This window comes from Schistocerca cancellata, chromosome 4 (assembly GCF_023864275.1).
Source record: "Schistocerca cancellata isolate TAMUIC-IGC-003103 chromosome 4, iqSchCanc2.1, whole genome shotgun sequence".
Lineage (NCBI taxonomy): Eukaryota > Metazoa > Arthropoda > Insecta > Orthoptera > Acrididae > Schistocerca > Schistocerca cancellata.
This window is the reverse complement of record NC_064629.1, coordinates 833,078,454-833,103,179: the sequence shown is the minus strand read 5'-3', so window position 1 is coordinate 833,103,179 and position 24,726 is coordinate 833,078,454. Positions and strand designations below refer to the sequence as shown.

The 24,726-nt window shown below is 38.6% G+C and overlaps 1 protein-coding gene across 1 annotated transcript in view; it reads left to right on the top strand.

The window, feature by feature from the left end:
• The window catches only part of LOC126184900 (synaptojanin-1), a 133,369-nt gene that overhangs the window by 42,423 nt on the left and 66,220 nt on the right, over positions 1 to 24,726 (top strand). The window contains exons 8-9 of the mRNA XM_049927547.1: positions 4,689 to 4,770; positions 19,711 to 19,863. Coding sequence (XP_049783504.1) covers positions 4,689 to 4,770; positions 19,711 to 19,863 — 235 coding nt within the window. The remainder of the gene's footprint in view (positions 1 to 4,688; positions 4,771 to 19,710; positions 19,864 to 24,726) is intronic.

The following is a 24,726-nucleotide window of genomic DNA, read 5'->3' as shown; positions in this document are numbered from 1 at the left end:
AGCTAACAAATTGGAACAAAAATATAGAATATCAGAGATGAATCTGCACCAGAAAAAAAAATCATGAAATTTAAACTGAATTAAATTATTACATAATGAGCAGAACTGTGTCATTTTATCTGCAAAAAGTATGTGTCAGGCTAACAATGAAAACATATTTAAAGCTATTGGAAGTACACTAGAAGAATGATAAGATCAACAAGATAAAATAATACAATTTCTGCACATCATAAAACAATAAGTAAATTCACATGGCAGCATGACTGAAGGAAAGTTGTGAAAAGTTATACAAAAGAACGTGGAAGAAAGAAATCAAGAATTCATCAATACATCTGTTAATGCCATAAATGATACTTATCAGAGGGTCCAATAATTTCAGCATTTCAACTCTATCAGTGACATATATACAGCAGTGAGATTTTGAACTAATTTGTGTGAAAAGAAGAAGATTAGCTTCTACACATGATACATGCAGTGAAAAGCACATATGTGGAGTAGCCAAATGATTTATACCTGTGAAAGCTACCACCAATTTGAAGGCATGATCCTATAAAAGTACTGGTTACTTTGGACATTATCATACAGCAGGAGAAACTATTGGGGATATTAATCTAGAAACTGATGAGCAAGATTCACAACAAGCTGTTGTTGATGCAGTACAATGGTATTGACAACTTGTGCTTCTTATTGGACTGTATCAAATTACTTGAAGAGAAAAAATCGTAACACTAATTACCAGAACTGTAGGTTCAAGTTGTGACATCCTACAAATAGAAGCAATTAGGTGGTACAATACCGGCCAAGCAATAAACCTTGTCTGTAGGTGTTGTTTTCAGACACCCAGTTGTCAGTCATGTAGTTTTATTCTATATGACAACCACTTGTTTTGCATGGACAGAGCTATACAATGCAGGGCACTGTAATAGGTGGACCAGGTCACATATTGTCATATAGAATAAGGTGTAATTAGATGAATGACGACACTAACTTCACTTAACAAAGTGTTTCCATTACCTCCTGATGACGTGGACGATGACTACATGGGCCTGGTGTTAACCAGAGCTGAGTAAGCTCGGCAGTCAGCTCGACTCTGCACGCTGCAGGCTCCAGAGATAGGCAACAAAGAGAAAGGTGATGATGGTATGCGGCCATACCATGAAAAGGTGTGATCTATAATGGAATTTCGTATTCCTAAAAGTATTAGAGATGTGAGTAGCTTCCTTGGACTATTCTCTTATTACAGTCGTTTTATCAAAGACTTTTGTATCAAAGCCAGGCCACTCCAAGAATTGTTAAAACATGATGCTAAATTTATCTGGGGTGGTGCTCAACAAAATTCTTTCGATGTACTACAAAAAGCTCTGACAACTGCGACAAGGTGCTGTGTGACAACATCCAGGGCATCACCAAGGTGTCCAAGTATTTTTTTTTTTTTTTTTTTTTTTTTTTTTTTCATGTGTCATGTAAGATCTTTTCCTCATGATTGAGTCCATTGCAAACAAGGTAGAAACTTTGACACAGCTAGACTGTGGAAGAAGACTACACTAAGAGTTTTGACAAAAACAGTTAGTTGATAAATGGGAATGAGTATCCAATAACGTTAACATAATTTGCGTGCATAGAACTTTAGTGAAACATTGAATCTTGTTAGTGTCCTACGTAGACTGTGGGTGAATGCCACGTAGCTCCAGTATAATAGATGTACAGGAAATATGAGCAGAGTTTAAATTGATTGTAGTTCATTCTCTGGAAAAGTAAGTTGATTAAGGATGGAAGAGACCCATCATGGTTTAATAACAAAATTAAAAAAATGCCAGGTGAACAGAGATTGTTGACCTCACAGTTAAAAAAAGGATGCGTAAATGTTGCAGGCAAAAGTTAGTAGAAATTCATGTGTGTATAAAAATAATGGTACATGAACCACACAACTACTTCCACCATCATACGTTAGCGAAAGATCTTGCCAGACACCTGAGAAAATGTTAGTCCTATGTAAAATCACCAAGCAGGTCAAAGGCTTCTGTACAGTCACTTGCCAACTAGATGTGCCAATAGGTGGAAGTGGGAAAAATCTGAAGTTTTAAATTTTGCATAAAAAAAAAAAACATTCTCACTGGAGGGTCTTATATACATACGATCATTTGACTGTCACTGACTTCTGTATTGAAGACGTAGGCATATGTGTCCCTGACATTTAAAAGCAACTTGAAAGATTTTAAAACAAATAAGTGATCAGATCTGAATGGAATACCAATTTGGTTTTAGAGAGTACTCTTCAGCATTGGCTCTTTGTGTATCTTGCATTTATTGCAAACCTCTCGCTCGACTCAGAGTCCCAAGTGACTGGAAAAAAGGGAAGGTGACCCCTGTATATAAGAATGGCAAAAGGACCTACCTGCAAAATTACAGACTAATATCCTTAAAAATGGTTTGTTGCAGAATTCATGAACAAATTCTGAGTTTGAATATAATAAATTTCCTTGAGATAGAAAATCTGTATACGAATTGGCATGGATGTAGAAGCCATTGCCCATGCCAAATGCAATTTGCCCTTTTCTCACACAATATCCTGCACACTGTGGATGAAGGATAACAGGCAGGTCACATATTCCTAGATTTCTGGAAATTGTTTGACACACTGCTCCACTGCAGAATGTTAACAAAGGCCCATGCATATGGGATAGGGTCTCAGATATGTAAGTGGTAACTTCTTAAGTAACAGAACCCAGTACATTGTCCTGTATGGTGAGCTTCATCAGAGACAAGGGTACCTTCAGGAGTGCCCCAGGGAAGTGTGGTAGGACCTTCTGTTCTCTGTATACATAAACGATATGACAGATAGGGTGAGTAGCAATCTGTGACTGCTGATGACACTGTGGCATATGGAAAAGTGCCATCATTGAGTGACTATAGGAGGATACAAGATGATTTAGATAAAATTTCTAGTTGGTGTGATGAGTGAGAGCATGCTCTAACTGTAGAAAAATATAAGCTGATGCAGATCAAAAGAAAAAACAATGCTGTAATGTTTGAATACAGTATTATTGTTGTGCTGATTGACACCTTCCCTTCAATCGGATATCTAGGTGTGGTGGTACAAATTCATATGAAATGGAATGAGCACATATGGACAGTAGTAGGGAATGTGAATGGTCGTCTCCAGTTATTGGCAGAATTTTAGAATAGTGTAGCTCATTTATAAAGGAGACAGCAAGTAGAACACTAGTGCAACCCATCTCGAGTGGTGCTAAGGTGTTTGGTATTCTCACCAGTTTAGAGTAAAGGCAGACATTGAAGCACTTCATAGGCATCTTACTAGATTTGTTACCGGTAGCTTCAATCATTGCACGAGTATTATGAAAATGCTCTGTAAACTCAAATGGAAATCCATAGGCAGCATGTTTTTTTGTGAAACATTATTAAGGAAATTTAGAGAACCAGCATTTACAGCTCACTGCAGGACAATGATACTGCTGCCAACATACATTTTTCTGTATGGACTGTGGAAATAAGCTGAGAGAAATTAGGTATCACACAAAGGCATATAGAGAGTTGTTTTTCCTGTTCTCCATTTTCGAATGGAGCAGAAAAGGAAATGACTCAGTGGTACAAGGTACCCTCTGTCATGCATTATATGGTGGCTTGCAGATTATGTAAGTAGGTGTAGATACAAGGGGTGTTCAGTAAGTAATGCAACTTATTTTTTAAATGAAAGCAGGTTGGTTCTATAGAGGATTCCAATATGCTTTATTATTCCCCACCCTTTTGGCTGCAAAATACTATTTTTCAACATAATCACCGTTCAATGTAACATCCGTAAGCCACCTTACTGCGAGGGCCTGCTTGCCCACGTGGTGCCACTCTACTGGTTGACATCGGAACCAACATCTTGCTGCATCAGTCATCTCCCCATCATCCATGTACTGCTTCCCTTGGAGTGCATCCTTGATTGGGTTAAACAGATGGAAGTCTGAAGGTGTGAGATCCAGGATGTTGGGTGGATGAAGAAGAAAAGTCTCAATGAAGTTTTGTGAGCTCCTGTCACCACATCCTACAATTCACTGTGCTTTTGTTAACTGTGAAGTCTTCATAGACATTCTGCAAGTTCCTGTGAATATCCATGATGCTCTGGTTTTTTGCCAAAAGAAATGCAGTGACAGCTCTCTGCTGGGAATGCACTTCCATTACAGTCGCCATTTTGAAGGCTACATATAGCGCCGCCAACTATAGGGGCTGAAGCGAGAATATTCCTTAATGTCCCACAACAAATTCTACATTTTTTCAATTGAAATTGGCCAAGGAAAAAATGTGTTGCCTTACTTATTCAATGCTCATTGTGTTTCATGTGTGTATAGGATGACCAAAGGTTAAAAGTAAAGTAGCAAAGATTTCCATATCTGAAGCAATGAAGGAACTGTCATATAATTTTTATGTGGGGTGAAAGGATATGAACTGAGGGAAAACAACCAATTTTAAAAGCAAATTAGAAGTTTGTAGATTTAAATTAAATTTGAAGTGCATGGAATTATCTTTCCAAACCTGTTGTGTGTTGCCAACCTATCACGTGCAACAATCACTGCTGAGGAATGTTGCTTTGGGAATTAGGTATTTAATATGAAATTGCAAATTACACTTATCAGTTTGATACCATGTAAGTTATTTACTCTCAATGTCTTTTCATATTCCAGTGAACAAAAAGGCGCCATAAGAACCAACTGTTTAGACTGTTTGGATCGGACCAACTGTGTGCAGACATTTTTTGGACTGGAGGTACATAAATTATGTTTTGTTGTTTTTGTTTACATTCTTATTTTTAGTGTGGCATCATTATAAGTTTTCATGTAGAGCTGATAGTTATTTTAAAATTTGTTCACTATTTTTATGTCCACAGCAGTTTCCATTATGTAAATTCCAGGATGTTATTGGTCTGGAGGATGCAACTGTATTGTAGCATGACAGTGCCCAGATGTAATATGTAAACTGTTGTTTCTTTTTGGCATTATCTGATTCTGATCCCAGTTTTAAAAATGGCACAGACAGTAAAACAAATTACTTTGCTGGTGAAAATAAGGTTGTCACCTCTGTAGAAAATTACATTGAGTAGAGAAGTACGTTAGCAACACAATATATAATTTAAATTTTAATCAGAGTTGCCTGTTAATCTTGGCAGACAGAAAACAAAAAGGTTATGATATATGTTATCAAAATGTGTGTGTTGAATAGCTTTACTACTCTTTGGTGGTGATAATACTGTGTAAGTATTACAGCTTTAAGTAACTGATATTCTTAGGGACACCTTCTGGAAAGTGCTTGATGTTTGATGCATTCTTCTAAAAACTGCCAATGGACAAGAATTTGTCAAATTTTTACAGAAGTCCAAGAAAATAGATCTGTTTACAAGTATTACAATTTAAAAGGAGATAATGAATAGAATAAGTCACGTGAATAAAACAGGTTTAGCTCTGTTGATTAATCTAAAACTTATGTGAATGAAGAACACATTTCATTCGCCATGTCCACATGACAGAAACTTTGACTGTTCCAAGATGACTGGTTTCAACAGTCTCCCCCAGCCATCATCTGATCTTATGAAACTTGTTATAAAAGTGCCATGTTACATTACATAAAGTCAGAGTACAAGAGGCACTCCAAACGTATACATATCTTCATAAAAAGCACACATTTGTAAAATTGTTATGAGCCATCGGCCTCAGAGGGTGAGTGAAAGATTCTGTGTTGAGAGAGAGAGAGAGAGAGAGAGAGAGAGAGAGAGAGAGAGAGGGGGGGGGGGGGGGGGGGAATCACACTGGGGTATGCAGAGATGTTCTGACAAGTTTGGCATTGATCTTTATTCTGCCAAAGAATACGCAGTGTCTCTGCTGATACAGGTGATGGCACACAGTTTGTATACTTGTATGAGTGCAAACACCAGTCCTGGAATACATTGCTACAGCAGCTGGATGCTCTGTCCCCATGACATAACAGCTCCCGTCCTTGCTTGGGCGTCATGGCTGGCAGCGGGTGTTGGCCAAACCAATAGCCACATTCCTGCCCTCCAGAGTGCAGCTACCTATTCCCTCAAGCACTACTTGTTGTCCATCGAAGGGTAATAGCCAGCAGCTATCATTGTAGTAGAGCCTCGACAGCTCCAGTCGCCTGCCCAGAGCATTTTGGTTGATGATTGGGAGGTTAGCCTTGTACCCAAGAGGCTGCAAAATCACATCCCAACTCTGCCCTTACAAACATCAGCTTGCAATCTGTCAGATAATATCACCCAGATAGCAGAGGCTGGCTGCTTCCCTGCTCCCCCCACCCATTCATCACCAATTTCTAGCCCCACCTTACCACAGCTGTGGGGCTTCCATACCTTGGAGCTGGGTGGTTGATTTAGTGGGCTGGTTGTCCACCTAAATCCATTACCAGATGGTCAACTTGGTTGGCTTGCAACTTAAACAATCATCATTATGTCCATTTTCAGACTACAACAGAATGGTGACACAACTGCTTGCCTTGAGCCTCTGGGCTTCATTATTTATACTCCTTTTCCTATGCCTCTGATGTAGTCCCTCTGGAGGGAACAAGTGGAGTGTTCCTTAATAATTACATTAGCTTTCCCTAGCCCACTTCAGCCCCCACATGCAAGTTGCTAGTTGCTGTTGTAACTACAGCATACTGGTTTTTCATAGCATGTTAGTGCCCTGTATTGCACCTGATTGCTCCACAGCCACTTATACATCTGTTTATAGTGCCCACCAGGCCGTGCATCCTTGTCTGTGAGTGGTTTCGTAAACCTCCCTTGCAGAACTGTTTGCTTTTATAACAATATTGGCAGTGTCTGCTGCCTGATGTGTCCATCGGTCCCTTAACTTCTACCTTCTGGCTATAGCTGTGCAAAATTTTCAAGAATTCCCCAAACCCATTCCTATACTTGTTTTTGGCAGTGCATACCTCCTCTGTTCCGTGAAGATTCATCCCAAATCTTTATTATCGGGCTCCCATTACTTAACTGTAGTAATTTGTAAATTTAGGACAATCTTCACAATTCACAGTTTATTGTCCCCACATGGAACTTCTCTTGACACTTTTTGTTCCCCCCCTCCCCCAACTACCTACCTATACTCCTATTATACTCTTCCATATTAATCAAGTCCTTAAAACTAATTTCCTCCCCAGCCAACCATTCTACTAATAATTGATGTACCGACATGTCTACAGTTAGTGCTTACTTGTGCTTAACCCAGAAATACAGTACGCAAGAGCCTGCTAGAAACACACCACAGCTGGTAGCCGATACGATTACTATCAACACTCTGGGCCGCTGTTGTTTCTGGAAATGATGTATACGATGCCACATTTGTTGCATTGAAATTCTCCTTTGCTGGGGCTCCTAATTTATCAAAGAACTGCATAAGTTCTGGATTCTGTGTTTTATTTAAATAGATTAAATTTTGAAGGAGTAATATCCTCAGAGATCCTTCCGGACAATGCAACATATTCTGTGACAATTTCATTACAGTTGAGCCTGTGAGCGTAGCCATAAGGAAAAAGTCTGTGCTGATTACTGCTCAAGTCATGCCATTAATAATCATTCTGCTTTCCTGACGCTCAAGTTTTCTCAACCATACTGATCTTCCTCCTCCATAGCAATTTGACCCTGCAATTTCCACTGTGAATACTGAATATAACCAATGTGTTCCTGTCCTCTGGAATTAAGTTCAAGCTGGCAGGAGCTCCTTCCCACAACTCGTCCCATTTACTTTCCCCAGAAACAAACTCGCATCACATGTCCACATACCATTCCATACGTGGCCACCCGAGCAGATCACAACCTTCCCTCCTTCCAAGAATGCACAATACACAATAAAATCATCAGTAATAACAACATGAATAAAAACTAACAAATCCACAAAAAAGAAAAACTGTCGCTACCGCAGTAAAAATATACACAATCTGACACAATAAGCTGAAATACTCCCAACAAATTACAAGCGTACACTTTACTTATGCAACCTTAACTTATCTGGCACGTCATGCACAATGTGTTGCTCACCATTTCCAGGTCCCGTCCTTTTACCCCTGGTGACTCTTTTCCTCCTGGCTGGTTGCCAATGTACCAGTGGTGTAGCAGCTACTTGTTCCGTGTGTAGGCAAATTAGTCATATGGTAGTTGAGTGTAGATGGGTGACAATTCACCAGAAGAATTAATTTTTGGTTCGATTTTTATGTGTTGGGTGGGTGAATAGGTGTTTTTGTTTGTTTTTGTTTTTTAACATTTGAATTAAGGTAGAAGTAGAGTATGAAAAACGCTGGGAACACCTGCAGCTACTACAGTGGATGCAGTTGCTGCTTTAACTCAGCAAGTGCACACATTAAGAGAGGAATTGGAGAATGAGAAGCAAAGAAATTTCAAACTTATTTGTGAGTTAGAAGGTGGGAAAGCAAGTCAGGTTCAGCCACAGTTCAAGTTAGATGAGAATAAGTCTGGACTGAAGTGCCTTTTGTTTCGTATGTCCCTGCAGCAATGGAGGACGTGACAATTTTTACTAAAGATGTTAGGGGCACCGAGGTAACACATGGGTGATCAGACAAAATAACCCTGGATGTTGCTAGTATGAGTTTGGTGGGGGATGCCGAAGCATATGTTGTATACCATGAGACTTTGATTAAAGTACAAATGTTTCAGCAGTGGGCCACTGGACCTTGCCAGTGGTACATTTAGCAAAACAGTGCGTATCTTTCTCAGGAGAAACTAAGTACTTTGTCAATGCATCTTAAAGAGTCTGTGGAAGCGTTCTTGGACAGAATCCATAAACTGAATACAAAGACATATGTACAGATCCAGAATGCAGAATCAAACAGGGCATTATTGCAAAAGGCAGAACATAGAACAGTGGACATTTCTGCCTGGTATACTCACAGAGATGTCATGGGAAGTCCAAATGGAAAACCTCCAGGACTTAGCATCAGCTCTTAGGATCACAACACATACAGAAGATGTGGATACTGCAGCAAAGCTGAGTGTGGACAACCAGGTGTTCGCTTCTGAAATCAGGTGTAGTAGATGTGGTCAGGAGGGGCATGTAAGGATGCATTATAGACAACCAGAGTGCTGCTGTGCATGTGGCAGAGTGGGCCACTGGGCATCTGACTGTAGAAGTAGGAAACGTGGGAAGCACCAGCAAGGGAAGCAGCCTTTAAATGCAAATGGGAGTGCTTCAACCGTTGGAAGGCAATTCTGTTAGATCATAACACTGCACAAGTTAGTGCACAGAGATAGTGCTGCTTAGTGGTGGTGAGTGGCAGGAAACAGAGGTTTTTGGTAAAACAGGGGCTCACATGTCCGTTATCAGTCTGGACCTCTTGGGAAAGAGGAGACTGGGGCCTCCACAGTATAGGTTATGTGGGGCTGGTGATAATAGGGTGGAATCATCTGCCAGAGGGTGCAGTAATAGCCACTCTGGGAGTCTTGGAAGATGATGACTTTGACATGTTGAGTCTGGAGGAAAGCTGAAGCAAATTGTCAACACGGAAGTGTTACAAGGGAAAGTGGGTCACTTGAAGGGCAGTGATCGAAAGGATATGCAAAACCTGTTATTGAGGTTTAGTGATTTATTTTGTACAGATGGAGAGTAACCAGCAACAACAGTGACATCACATATTGACAGGGGAAGAAAGGAAGGAAGATTGGGTTTAACGTCCCATTGACATCTACCTCATTAGAGACAGAGCACAAACTCAGGTTGTGTCAAGCACAGAGAAGGAAATTGGCTGTACTGTTTCAAAGGAACCATTCTGGCAGTTGCCTGGAGCAATTTTGGGAAATCGCGGAAAATGTAAATCTGGATGGCAGGACGCAAGTTTGAGCCATCATCCTCCTAAAGGTGAGTCCAGTGCACTAATCACACTGACAACAGATAGCACACCAATTTATATGAAGCCACTCTGCATTGCGAGGCACCTTCTACCATTAGCAGAAGAGTTTATTGAGCAACAACTATGGTTTGGCATCATAGAAATTAATTATGGCCCCTGGAGCATGAATACTGTGGTCGCGCTGAAGAAATTGGTGGACAGAACAAGGAAATATAGATTTTGCTGCGACAATAGATAGCTAAATGCAGGAGCCTTTTCTGATGCTTATCCAATTCCAAACATCAGAGAAACTTTGGATAATCTGTGTCAGTGTCACTTCTGTACAAGTATGGAACTCAGGAGCTAGTACCATCAGTTGGAAGTGTCTCATGAGGAAAGGCCAAAAACATCATTTACGGTGCTGGGAGGCCACTTTCATTACAAGCACATGCCATTTGGACTAAAAAATGCAGCTGCAACTTTTTAGCTTTGTTAGATGTGGTATTGAGAGAATTAAAACCAGAAACTTTCATTACAAGCACATGCCATTTGGACTAAAAAATGCAGCTGCAACTTTTTAGCTTTGTTAGATGTAGTATTTGAGAGAATTAAAACCAGAAACTTATATAGTGTATCTAGATGACATAACTGTCTTTTCGAAGGATTTACTGGAGCATTAGAGGCATTTGGAGGATGTCTTTAGCAGACTATGTTGACACTTTTGGTGTTAAGTATGGACAAGTGCTATTTTGTACAAACTCAGGTAAACTATCTGCGGAACATGATTAGTGAACATGGCATACAGACCAATCCTCATCTTACAAGCACAGTTTAAAATTTTCCAATGCCATGAACAACTGAGGTAGTACACTCATTCATCAACATATGTAATTATTACAGATGGTTCATGAGGAACTGTGCAAAACAAATGAACCATTGAAGAAGCTACTGAAAAAGGGGCAAAATCCCATTGGTCGCAGGAATGTCAAGTGCCATTTGAAAAATTAAAAGAAATATTAGTATCAGACCAGTATTGTTTTTATTCTTTCATGATACACTTAAAAATGAAGCAGTTGGTTGTGTTTTGGGACAGATGTTAAGATGGTTAAGAACATCTAGTAGCTTACACTTCGAGGCAGCTATACAAAGTAGAGTGTAGCTACTCAATGAGTGAGAAAGAGATGTTGGCAGTCATATATGGTATTACGTATTTCCAGTGTTCCTGTATGGTAGGTCATGACACAGACCATGCCTCTCTGAAATGGTTGCTTGGTTTAAAAGCTCTGTCTAGTAGATTAATATGGTGGGCACGTAAGGCTAGTGAATTCACGTACTAAGTAATCCATAAGTAAGGGAGATCCCATGCAAGCGCACATGCATTAAGTTGTGGGGTAGTGATGTTGGGGACATTAGGGAGGAGCATGGAAGAGTGGCAGAGGGCACAAAAAAAGGATAGGGAGTGCCAGGAATTGCCGTCACAGTGACATTTTGTTATTCACAATGGTTTGCTGTGTCAAATAATGAGGTGTAGTCCACATACGGCGGTTCCAGCAGTTTTTCAGAAGGAAGTTTTGTACCAATCTCATGACTATATGTTGTCAGGTCATGGAGGGCTACATGAGATGGATAGGTGTGTAGCAGAGCAGTTTTGGTGGAGGAACAGGAAGCGTGACGTGTAGCAGTATGTTAGGGATTGTGCGCCATATGTGCAAAGTGCTGTTGAAAAGATTACCAGAGGCACCCAGTCCGTTTTCTACGTTGGGGCTGGATTTCCTCAGGCCATTTAATAAAACACCTGAAGGAAATATGTACATTCTCTGATCATTTTTCTTGATTTTCGGCAATGGTACCAATGCCAGGCCAACGGGCTAGTACCGTAGCACAAATGTTAGTGAACAACTGGATATTGAAGTTTTGGGTACCTGAGAGACCATAGTCATGGATGTGCCAAGGGGGGAAGCAAAGAAATTTTTAACTAAGTACTGGATATCTTACCAGGTCCTGGAGATGAACTCACTGGTCGACATGAAGACACAGTTCTCAACAAAAATGTCTGTTATACACATCAGTCACATAAACCAATTTTTGAAGTAATGGTAGAAGGGACGCTGCAGTTGCCATGCATCAAGTTTTGGACCTGCCTCACAATGGCTGTGGCACATCCATAACATGGAACTTGGCGGTTGGTTAAACAGGCTAGTTGGCCACCAAAATTCATCACCAGATGGTTGCCATGGTTGGCCTGCAACTTAAACAATTGTCAGAATGACAACATGAATGCTTGTGTAGAGCCTCTGGGTTTGCTTATTTATACTACTTTTCCTACGCCTCTGATGTAGTCCCTCTGGAGGGGATGAATGAAGTGTTCTTTAATAATTGTAATGTTAGGTTTTCCAAGGCTGCTTTGGCCCCAACATGCAGGTTTCTAGGCACTGTTGTAACTGCAATGTACAGGTTTTTCATAGAATGCCAGTGCCATATGATGTGCCTGATTACTCTGTACCCATCTCCACATTTGTTTATAGTACCTGCCAGTGGTGTCGTAAGTGTGGCTCACAGTGGTGTCGTAAGTGTGGCTCACAGGACCTTTTGCTTAATAAGAACATTGCCAGTGCCAACTACCCGATGTGACCATTCTACCTTAATTTGTACCTTCCAGCCATAGGTGTTCTACATTTTCGAGAGTTCCCCAAATTCATGTCTATATTTATTCGTGGTGCAGCAAAATGCACACAAATGATCATTCTCTAATACCATCCATACAAATACCATCCATACAAATCTGCATCTGACATGGTTCTCCCAAGCCTGCTGCACAGTAATAAGGATGTGTGCTGTGGAAAAAGCTTATTATGTTCAACACTGATATGCGTGAATAGTATGAGGATGTTATCAACTTTGTGCATTTCATTCAACGGGTGTTTTGTGAAAACATGTATATGTGCGGAGTGCCTTTTTTACTTTGACGTCATTTAATGAAACATGGCAGTTTTATAACAAGTTCCATAAGATGAGATGATGGCAACATAAGACTGTTGATAGTGATCATCTTGGAACAATAAAAGTTTCTATACTGCAATTGTGGTGTGCAAAGTGTGTTCTTTGTTTCCAACCACACATATCACACCACCGCAGAACATGTGTACTTTGAAACATATGTCTGGAGGCACATAGTGAATGTTAGTGACAATGAAGACAAGAAATTTGCCTCACTTGGTGTTACAAAAAATAAAACATATATTGCAAGACAGGTCCAGTGAAGCAGATTTCAGAACTACTGTGATGAGTTTGACACTTTTGGGGAACATCGAGTACATAGAGGTAGGGGATGTTTGTTAGTTGCAAGAAGAGTCTGGGCTGGCTACTGCTTTGCACTCCACCAAGAGCATGGATGTTAGGCTTAGTAGTGCTTCCATTAAGAAAAGTGGTAAGTAGAAAGAAACTCCTATAATGACACCCTGAGTATAAAACACAAAGACTATGTATCCTTTGTTATTAGATCAGCCAACAAAATACTGTCTCACTGGAGTCTGTGTAAAATACATGCTTTGTTAAACTGTCGAGTCAGCTGGTCGGTAAAGCTACTGCCATATAAAAATTTTGCATGTGAGCAAGAGAAGAGTTTGAATGCAACTAAATTGTTTCATTGCACGGCATTTATGCAATGCTTTATTGTCACATGATTGAAAATCAGAAACTAGGGAGGATTTTTAGGCTGCAGTGTAAAAAAATAGCTACAATGCTTGATTGACATACTTTGATGGAAATTAAGCTCTAAAACCTTATGAGTAAAAAAAAGATCCCTTTGTTTTTCCTCCTTGTATTGATAAGAAGTCCTTTTTATTTTATGTGCATCATAGGAAAGTTCTTGTAGAATCTAAATACTTTAGGATTAAAGGAAACCACTTACTGAAAAGCAGAAACATTGAGTTGTCAATAGGCACAAACAAAAGAAGGAAAACTTGGTAGCTTTTGGAGTTATCCTTTGACGAGCTAGAGTAAAACCCACGTGTGCCAATGCCCCTAAATGGTGCCAGCTACACTGGAAGTGCTAATGCTATTTTGCAGCAGGTGGATTGGTTGTGGTGAGATAGTGTTGGGTGGGCTAGGTAAAGGGAGAGGGGAGAGGAGAGGCAGGGAGATGGATTTTTTTTGGGGGGGGGGAGGGGGGGGGACAGCTAGAATCTCAGAGGGATGCCCATTTGCTGGCTAGGAATGTAGGAGCGAGGGGTGACAGGTTTATAAGCTAGCACAATTGTAGTGGCCGGTGGGAAGCAGCATGGCCTGAGAGGGAGTGACAGGACAAAGGAAGGGAAACTGTTGGGTGGAGGGAATGGCAATATTGGGTTACCTGAAATTGAGGCTGGGCAATTATGGGAGCGGAGAATATGTTGTAATGATAATTCCTTCCACCACCAGTGCCTATAAACTACACAGCTGTTCCAACAATATCTGAAGTAATTATTGTTTTCTCATGTGAGCTTTGATATTTCTTTTTATTATTTCTTTTCTCCTGTGTGCAGAGTCCCATGCATTACTTAAAAATATAAAATTTTAATTTTAAAAAATTGACCACTGTTGAGAAAGAGAGCTGTGTTTGCTCTTATGGAGAGGATACAGAGCACATTCCAGAAAGTTATCAATGTGTGCAAAAGTATTTTCTAAGTTTATGTGACAGTACCACAACATAAATTTAGATGTTTGCTATAGTACTGTGTACACAAAATAATTTCTTATGTAAGATAGAAAAATATGAAATTTTTTGTAACAATAAATGTTTAAGTGTACTGTTCTTATGCTGATGCATCATAATTTTCTAAGATTTGTACTGAAACTGCAACCAAAAACAAGAGTACAGAACTATGGAAATAGCATGGAAAAGACGGGGAGTGATTCAAATACCCATACGAAAAATAGCCAATTAATTAAAATGAAAGAATGTGAACAGTGGTATAGATGAGCGATATAGGAAAGTAAACACATTTAAGGACCATCAGTTAAAGACTACAAAAGGAAATGCTCTCTGTATAAAGCATGAGTAGAAACAAGAGAACTTTGCCTAAAAATAGAAGAAAAAGAAAATCAGTAGTTCAAAAATTATTTTCCAGTGAAATGTTTCCAAAGCAAACTTCAGTATTAATTATGAGATATCTCTTAATTCTATATGTAAGTGGTGATGTGCTCTCAAAATTTGGACAGCTTGATTTGAAATATGGCATATCATGGCAGCTGTTGAGCAGAAAAAATATTCTAATGACTGTAAAAAAATCTTGTGAAAATTTTGATTATCCATTCAACATAGATTATGTCAAGAAAAACTAGTTATAATAATGTGTACAGGATAAACTACTAAAAAACATGGTTTGCACTAACCTCATGATATACACCACCAGCTGATGGCAGCTAACTACAAATTATGGCTTGTAGATGTCTTGAGGCTAATGCAACAGAACTGTGTGTTGAGTTTTTGGAGGCAACTGGGATAGCTGTGTCAGTGCAGATGGTACACAACCACCTCCATGTGATCAGTTTTGTCACTAGGACAATAGTAAAAAGACATATAGCACTGTGGTGCCTGAAGAAGGTGGACAAGGGAACATCTGTGTTGTGTAATCTCAGGGGTAAGTGGTGAGGATACAGTATACTTGAACACAAAGGAGTGATGAGGTGAAAAACACTTACAAGGGAACATTCTCAAGTGTCAGTAAACGATCTTGATTAATCTTGTCATTGTGTAGAGGGGACAAAATAGTACAATACATATCTCTTTTTGCCCAATTTTACTTTTGAAGAATAAAACACACCTTGAAAGGTAATTTAGCATTTTTAGGTTAAAAGGGAATATCTTCAATATGATGATATACAAAAATGTTTTCATATAAAAGTTTATGTGTAATTAATGTACTAGAAAACTGTATACTCAGTTTTTATAATAATTTGAAATTTTGCAAAACACCCCACCACCATTAACTAATCCTGAAAAATGAAAACTTTTATTACAACATAAACTAAAGAAGCTTTCAAGCCATATACATCCTTGTGTAATAAAGCTGGTTTCTGAAATTCCAATTTTCGAAAATAAGCTTTACAAAATGTGCTGTTGGAGTATTTTTCAATGTATCTAATTAAAATTTCTAGTTATTCATTACTATTCTAATTATTTATTTTACTTATATTTGTTTAATATTTAAATTGTTATTGGACATTTTACTTTAATGTTTTTTTTCATTGCACATACATGTATTTTGTTAATTGACAGTGATAAATAATGCATTACTGCAATAGAAAATAATTACAACAATGGTAATCTGTAAGGGAATGCCTACACCATAACATTTTTTTTACATCATGCAAATAAAGTGAACAAAATTTCTTCACATAATATATGACAATATAAAACAAAATTCAGCAGGATTTCAAATTGTCAAGGGTGATGATTCTCTAAATATTCTGATTGGTATCAGGCGTATTTCAGTACATTGGTAAGTATTAGGGAAGAGAACTGATTATGGACTACTGACTTCAGTGCAATTGTATTGTTTCTCAAGTGGAGATTGACATCATAACCATTCAGCAGAGCTAGACCAGGTAGTCTCCCCGCAAAATTCTTCCAACATCGAAAGCTGTATACGTTCTACAGCTGTACTTAAGACATAGAGCCCTTTGAAATCCTTTTCATGGTTGTAAAAGAAACTAATGGTAAGTTTGGACCAAGAATTCATGAATCTCTTTTTGAAGCCCCGAATGTTGTTGTGACAGCATTGAAATCTGGTAAACAGACTTCTGGCCAGATTGAAAGATATTTGAAATGTGTTTTCTTTCCCAGTGAGGGTGAAATATCTGTCTTGTTATTAGATTCTAGAAGTGGTCAGTGTGAAAGAAACATTCAGGGCATCATATTCGAGCACAAGGATTTTGGTCATCTAGTGATCGCAAAGGGCTTGACAGCACAATTGCAGCTGTGGGATGTATACAGCTTTTGATGTTGGAAGAACTTCATGAGAAGACTTTCAGATCTACAGTCTGATTAAAATTACTTGATAGTTGACACTCATTGTGTAAGAGCTTGTTTCCTCCAATCACAGCACTCAATGTCATGCCTGGACTGTTTGCCATTGCCAAACTGCCACAACAGTTAGTCACTTCACTTCCAGTTTGTTGTCTGGCTTTCTTTCTCGATGTGTTTGGATCCCAAATCATGGGTCTGGCACCTTTCTGTTATATTTCATCATACATGATAACCCCCTACACACACACACACACACACACACACACACACACACAATGATGCCAATGAAATGCAGCACTGTCTAAACACACTACTGGATACTTCTGCACAAGAGACGATTCAGTGTCACATATGCGGTTATCATAATCACATCGGTTTACATTATATAAGCTTCACATGACATTGCGTGTGACCAAGCTTTTGAAGGCTGCAATTCATCATTGTGACTGGGTGATCACTGTCAAATAGGCAAATACTGCCTCTGTCTTGTAATACGAGTGCAGTGGTTAGCATAATAACCAGCCATGTTGAAGGCCGTGGGTTTTGACCTCATCAGCTGCTGCAGTTCTTTTTTTATTTCTAAATCTAATCAAAAGAGTTAGATTATCATTTTTATTCAGTTAATTGGTGTAATTTTTTATTTATAATTCTTTGCTACATAATTTTCATCAACATATTGACTCTTTTTATTTGCTCTTACCTTTATACCTATTATCCTTTTTTCGTCTGGAATCTGTTTGTGTGATCTATAATCTGCAACTGAGTACCTACAAGGACTGCTCATTGGTTGTGATAATACGACAGCTTGTGTAACCAGTTTGAAGATAGTTTCAGGTAACAAATGATAGTAAGAAATAACAGTTTGCTTTTAGCCCTGAAACTGAACTTTTTCTATCTTGAATGTGCTTGTAGAGATTAGCTCTAATAGCCATGAACAAAGTGATCATGATTTTAGTTCTGCTTCTTTCTCAGATATGTTACACGTCAAAAGTTGTGGTTAGCTTAGAACAAGATTTTAAATTCAGGGCTACAAAACACGTCATCTAACGCAGCTGTTGACAGAGCATTTCTCATTTCCAGCATATGTTATGACAGCTATTCCCAACATTGCTCCGTGTTACACATTAACAGCAGTTGTAAAGTGACTTGCAGTGTTTCTGTGTTACCTATAACCGAGCACTAGCCAGCAGCCGATGTGGTAACACCATAGCAGCAAGTGACAGACATCAACTATCAAGTAATTTTGAATGGACTATAGTTCTGTTGAATGATTATGGTGTCAATCTCCACTTGAGAAACAATATAATCAAGCTGTAGCCCCCCCCCCCCCCCCCCCCCACACACACACACTTTTTTCCATTACCAAATTTACTATTTCCTGATACGTTCAAATGTGTGTGAATTCCAAAGGGACCAAACTGCTGAGGTCATTGGTCCCTACTGTTTCCTGCTATGTCACCAATCATGGTGGCACACTGGACTCTCATTCGGGTGGACGACAGTTCAAACTCGCCTCTGGCCATCCTGAGTTAGGTTTTCTGTGATTTCCCCAAAATCGCTTTAGGCCCTTTGAAAGGGCACAGCTAACTTCCTTCCCCATCCTTCCCTAATCTGATGGGACTGGTAACCCCACTGTGTGGTCCCCTCCCCTAAATCAACCAACCAACCTGATATGTCAAAGTGCCCTATTAGGTGATTCCTTCTTTTAGCCAAGTTTTGTCATAAATTTCTTTTCTTTACAGTTCAATGCAGCACATCTTCATTAGTTATCCAGTCTAACCATCTAATCTTCAACATTCTTGGTCGTTGATAACCTCGTTGTTGTGCGCCCTAAAACACTAATCATCATTCAACATTCTTCTGTAGTGCGAGACATTTTAAGAGCTTGTATTGACTTCTTGTCTGTGCATTTTATAATCCATATTTTATTCCTGTACAAGGCTACAGTCAAGACAAATACCTCCAGAAAAGACTTCCAAACAACTAACCTTACATTCAGTGTACACAAATTTCTCTTTTTTCAGAATTTTTTATCCTGCTATTGCAAATCTGTTTTTTGTATTCTCCCTTTACTGTGGCATTATCAGTTATTTTTCTGCTGAGTTCACAAATTATATGGTTGATAATGGCCAATGGTTTTTAGAATGTTCTAGAAATATTATAAAATGTAAATGTTCTTTGCATTAAAAAAATAAAAAAGAGGTACGGTAACCAAAGTTTTGCAGTGGCTGAAGAGTGGGTGATGGAAGTTCACCTAAGTCTAAAAATACAAAACTCTTCCGCGATACTCTGTTAATATTCAGCCAAATAGCTATCAAAAGCCCACAGTATCTAAAAAGTATTAAAAGACTTGTAAATGACGGGCTCTGTAATGTAAAGAGAGCCAGAGGAAGTTTATTGCTTTCATTGGAAATTTTACTTCTAATATAGTAGCTACAATGTTTTGGTCCATTGAAGCTATAATTTTAGCATTTTCATCTCTCCCCCACCCCCATACAAGTGAACACACATCCCAAAAATTGAGACACAGAGTTAAGCACAGTACCACAAAAAGTTTTACTTGTCGTGCTAGAGATTAATTGTGTTGGAAATCTAAGCTGCAAAAATTTCCGATTTTTTTATATTTTTGTATGGTGCAAAGACTACTACCCTTTATGTTTATTGTGAAAGATACAAGTATTGTATCACTTGTGACACTGATCTCTATAATCTAATTATTCCTAATGGATAGGAGGAGAATGATCAATAGCAGTTGTGCATGCACTATATCTGCAAATATCTTTAATGATTTAATTCTTTTAAGGTATTTTTTTATACTGAATTTTCACCAATGTGATTTTTTTCTGTAGATATTAGCAAAACAACTACACTTGTTGAACTTGATGGAAAAACATCAAATAGTATCACGTTTCGAAGAAGTTTTTAGGCAGATGTGGATTAATAATGGCAATGAAGTGAGTAAGATATATGCAGGAACAGGAGCGATACAAGGTGGTTCCAAGGTATGTGGAAAAGATTAAACGCATTAAGTAATATTAAATCTAAGCTTAGTACCTTATAGGCTTTCTTTGTTTCAATGGACTTCAATTTGTGCTGCAAGGAAGACACACCTGTGCAATTTCAAACTGAAATATTTTTTACTCATCATACCCTCACAACCATTATAGCTAAACTAACTGAACCAGTCATAAAATACTTCAAGAATCATAATGTAAATCTTCTGTAAGCCTCATTTTAAGATTGTGTGAAAGTTGCTTGAAACTGGCGGTGAAATTAAACAAATATTTCATTGAGTTACTGGTTGCTGCTGTTTGTTGTTACGGGTGATTTAATATATGATCAAAGTATTAAAAAAGATCCGTAGTGGCTAAGTTTAACTCTCATATTTGGTTTGTTCAAATAGAAACAATAAAAAATAACTACACATTAAATGTGTTTATCACAGATATACACAGGGGGAATTTTCAGATTTTAATAGCTTTTGGTAAAGAATTTATCCAGAGAGTAGAGAGGCAGGTACTGCCTTAAGTTGTACATGAATAAATATTTATTGTCTCATGAATTTAATTCTGCTTGATAGAGAATTAAAGATTTTAGTATTAACATACTTTACACCCCTTTTATCAACAAGTACTAGAGCCTGCAGAGTTGACCATCATTTTGTATTGTTTTACGGGTGTGATATACTCTCTTTCTGTCACATTAGAGGAGTGGTTTATAACAAAATTTATCAAGGAATGTACGTTGCGATCATACCATCAAGCAATTTGAAAAGGATTTGATATGACATGTTCAGAAATATGCCACATGTGAACATCAGCACTCTTCTCTGCACCATGGAGGTTTTTCTTTGAATTGTCATATTGCTGAAGAAGATTATGCCTTTTCTTGTGTGTGAAAGATGTTACAATGTTTCCAGTTCAGATTACTGTCTGTGTGAACATCTAACAATTTTGTACATTTGCTTCATAGGTTGGTCAGTTATGTGTAATGTGAATTACTTCTGAATTCTTGTGGTTTTTGTGAAACTACAAGGGTCATTTGATAAGTAATGCACTCCTTTTCTCTGAAAGCTGCTTGGTTTTATTCGTTATTCCGATACACCATATTATTTCCCATTCTTTTGGCTACAAAACTGTGTTGTCAACATAGTTTCTATTCAGTACAATGACCTTGCACCACCTTACTTGGAGGGCCTGTATGCCCGGACAGTATCACTCTACTGGTCAATATTGGAGTCAACATCTTTCTGCATCAGCATCCTCCCCATCATCCATGTACTGCTTCCCATGCAGTGTCTCCTTCATTGGGCCAGACAGCTGGAAGTTGGAAGGTGCGAAATCTGGGCTTTAGGTTGGATGAGGAAAAACGGTCTATTGAAGTTTAGTGAGCTCCTTTTGAGTGCCCAGATTTGTGTGAGGCCTTGTGTTGTCATGGATAAGGAGAAGTTCTTTTGCATTTTTGTGGCAGCAAACACGCTGAAGTCGTTTCTTCAGTATCCTGAGTGTAGCACAGTACACTTCAGAGATGAGCATTGCATCATGAGAGAGGATATCAAACAGAATAACCCCTGCAAAGTCCCTGAAGACTGCCACCATGATTTTACCAGCTAAGGGTGTGGCTTTGAACTTTTACTTTGGAGCAAAGGTGGTGTAGTGCCAACCCATGGATAGCCATTTTGTCTCCAGTATGCAATGGTGAATCTATGTTTCATCACCTTTAATGATGTTAGACATAAAATTGCCATCATCAGCCTCATAACATATAAGCTATTCTGCATAGATGGTCCTTCCTTGCTCTTTATGTTCTTCTGTTAGGCAGCGAGGAACCCAACCGGCACACACCTCTGAGTACCCCAACAGGTGGATGAGTGTGTCAGCAGTACCAACAGAGACAGCCAAATGAGCAGCAAAATGTTTGACCATGATCCATCAATCACCTCAAATAATTGTGTCCGTCTGTTCCAATATGGCAGGAGTCACAGCTGTGTGCTGCTGGCCAGCACACAAGAGATTGGACAAGTTTGTGTGACCTTGTTGCAATGACAGACGCCTCTCCCAGTGACTCACCATGCTGTTGTTCACTTCCAGGTCTCCATAACATTCTGCAAGTGCCTATGAACATCTGCGATGCTCTGATTTTCCACCAAAAGAAACTGAATGACGGCTCTCTGCTTGGAACGTATCTCTGTTAACGTGTGTCATTTTGAATGTAATGCATTGCACCGCCACATATCAGAACTTCATGAAAATATAGGAGCTGAAGTGGGAATATTCCACGATGCCCACAACAAATTCTTAATTTTTTCAACCAATTTGACTGTGAAAGAAATGTGTTGCTTTATTTATTGAACATCCCTCGTAGTTTCATTTAGGTTTATTGAGAGTGAGTCGCCAGTGAAACACACCACAATCTCTTTCTACATGTCATTGTACATAATTCTAATTTGAAATAGAAGTATATCCAATACAATGCTTACATTGTTAGCGAACATTGTGAAGCTGGGTTTTTTGCTCATTGACTATTGTTGGTGATTATACAAAACAGCAAAGGCCTCGTAACAGATCCCAGATTCCAATGATATATTGTCATGTCATAATCACAATCAGGTCCAAATCCAAAAACATGGTCATCAATGAAATACAACACTCATCAAAATGAAAAATGCTTCTTTCATAGCCCCAATAAGGTGAATATGTCCTTGGCAGATCTAGGGTTGTTAAAGAAGGGAACTAGTATTTGGCAGCTTAAACATTTGAATCAAAACATTGTGACATATTCACACTTTTTTTATTTGTTAGTATTAATACTCATGTCATTTAATGCAAGGCAGTGCAGTGCAACTCATCATGTCAAGTAAAGTAACATGATATGTGATATCACGTCATATACTGTGACACATGCCATGGTGTCATCCAACATAGCATGTGTCATTTTGTGCAGTATGACACAACGTGTCATTAAAATTTGGGTTGCATGCATCCCGTACTCTTGGATACTTTGTATTATAGATGCAACCCCACAATCTGATACTCCCTATTGTAGATGCATGCTACTCTCAAGAAGCACATAAAATTGAGTGTGTTTGCTCTTACATCTCTCAATATACTTCTAAAGTGGTGAGTTTGGTGGAAAATTGGGCCTCTCACAGCAAAAATTGACCTCCCACCCCACCAGCCCCTGCCTCCCCAACCCAGAAATCAAAAAACTGTTTCAGCTTCCCCTCCAGGAACAAGTCCACCCTCAGGGATTCTATCCGCCAGAAAAACTTTTTTAACTATTGCATGTATGCTCTTTAGCCATATGATATTGTATATTGTTTACTATGGCTAGCAAATCCTCCTGATTTTGTGCACAGGATCACGGACTTTAGCCAATAAATTGGGAGATACAGGTGTGCCAACACTTCACAGCTAAGAGAGCTCACTGTAATGGGGAAGTAGATTTAACTCATAAAAAAAGCATGAATATGTCAAGATGTTTTGGTTTGAATGTCTTTGAAGCTGCAAGATAAGTTGAAAAGCTAGTTCTCTTATTTTACACCCCTAACTCTGACCAAGACATAGTCGCCTTTCACTTTTTTGTGTTACGATAGGAGCATTTTTCGTTCTGCTTCCCAACTTTTACTCTGCCATAATTTCACATTAGACTGCCATAGCGTGGCAACTGACATAGATTTTGTTGACTTAGGTGACAACTGATCTGGTATAGGTTTCTTTATTGTTGCTTACATTGGGGCAACAGATAAAGCTTTCACAAAATAACATGTATTTGTGTACCACCTTACAAAATCTGAACCAGTTTGCACAAGTTTGAAACATAAAGTTGCATCCATTCAAAAAAAAACTCTGAAAAAACAAGTTTTTTGTATGTAAAATCTGAATAAAGGTAGAGTTCTGAAAGCATGTTTTCAGTTTTATCTTAAGAAAGCATTTTTTATTTATTCACTTCAGTTTAAACCTTTTTTGTGCATTCAGTTCATGTAAGAACAAATTTCATGTGGTATATTTAGCTTGACTTTAAACAATTATATCTTGACAATGGATAAAGATTATGGGATAAAAAAATTCATTTTGAATTTATCCATTTACCCGCCTCTGTGCAATGTTTGAACCAATTCATATCAGTTTCAATAAAGTATAGAAGTGGTCCACTTCAAAAAGTCCCACAAAAATGTGTTTTTTTGTGTGTTTTCAAATAAAATCTCAAAGATGCATATACAAATGGTGTCATTAGTTGAGCATTAATTTCAGCTTAATTAAAATATTTTGCAAAAGAAATTAATCTATTCACACAATTTGCCTGGGTGCTAGTTCCAGTTTGTCATTTAAACTTTGCTTAATATACTGTAAAATAGCTACTGTAAGACATGTCCAAATGGCTTTACAAATAGCTTCTAGTTCAGGCTAAAGCAGAAACTTTTGACCCCATGTTCCCAGCTGAAATAGGAACCAGGGACCAAGACCCTCCATACTGTGATTCTGCACCTGGCCTTTCCAGACACATTTGTTACAGTGCTTCCACAACAAGGGAGTGGTCCAGTCTGACATGTTGAAACCTGCCCTGAAATTTTTTGCACAGGAACAATACACTGAAAGAAATGCATTTTCATAATTTTAGGTGCTAAGGCATATGCAAGTTTTTTTATATTTTTTAATCATTTTCACCACACACAGAACAGTGGTCTTGTACAATCCTTCCTGTCTAGCTCACAAATTGGCGAATAAGCAGAGCAGCCGTGACAAGAGGACATAGTGCCATGTAGCACAAAGTCCACACACACAGATTTCAAGCTTTTACACTGTAGCAAAAATTCTCAAATTATTAATTTTTGAATAACTTGCAATTCATACTGACATTTCAAC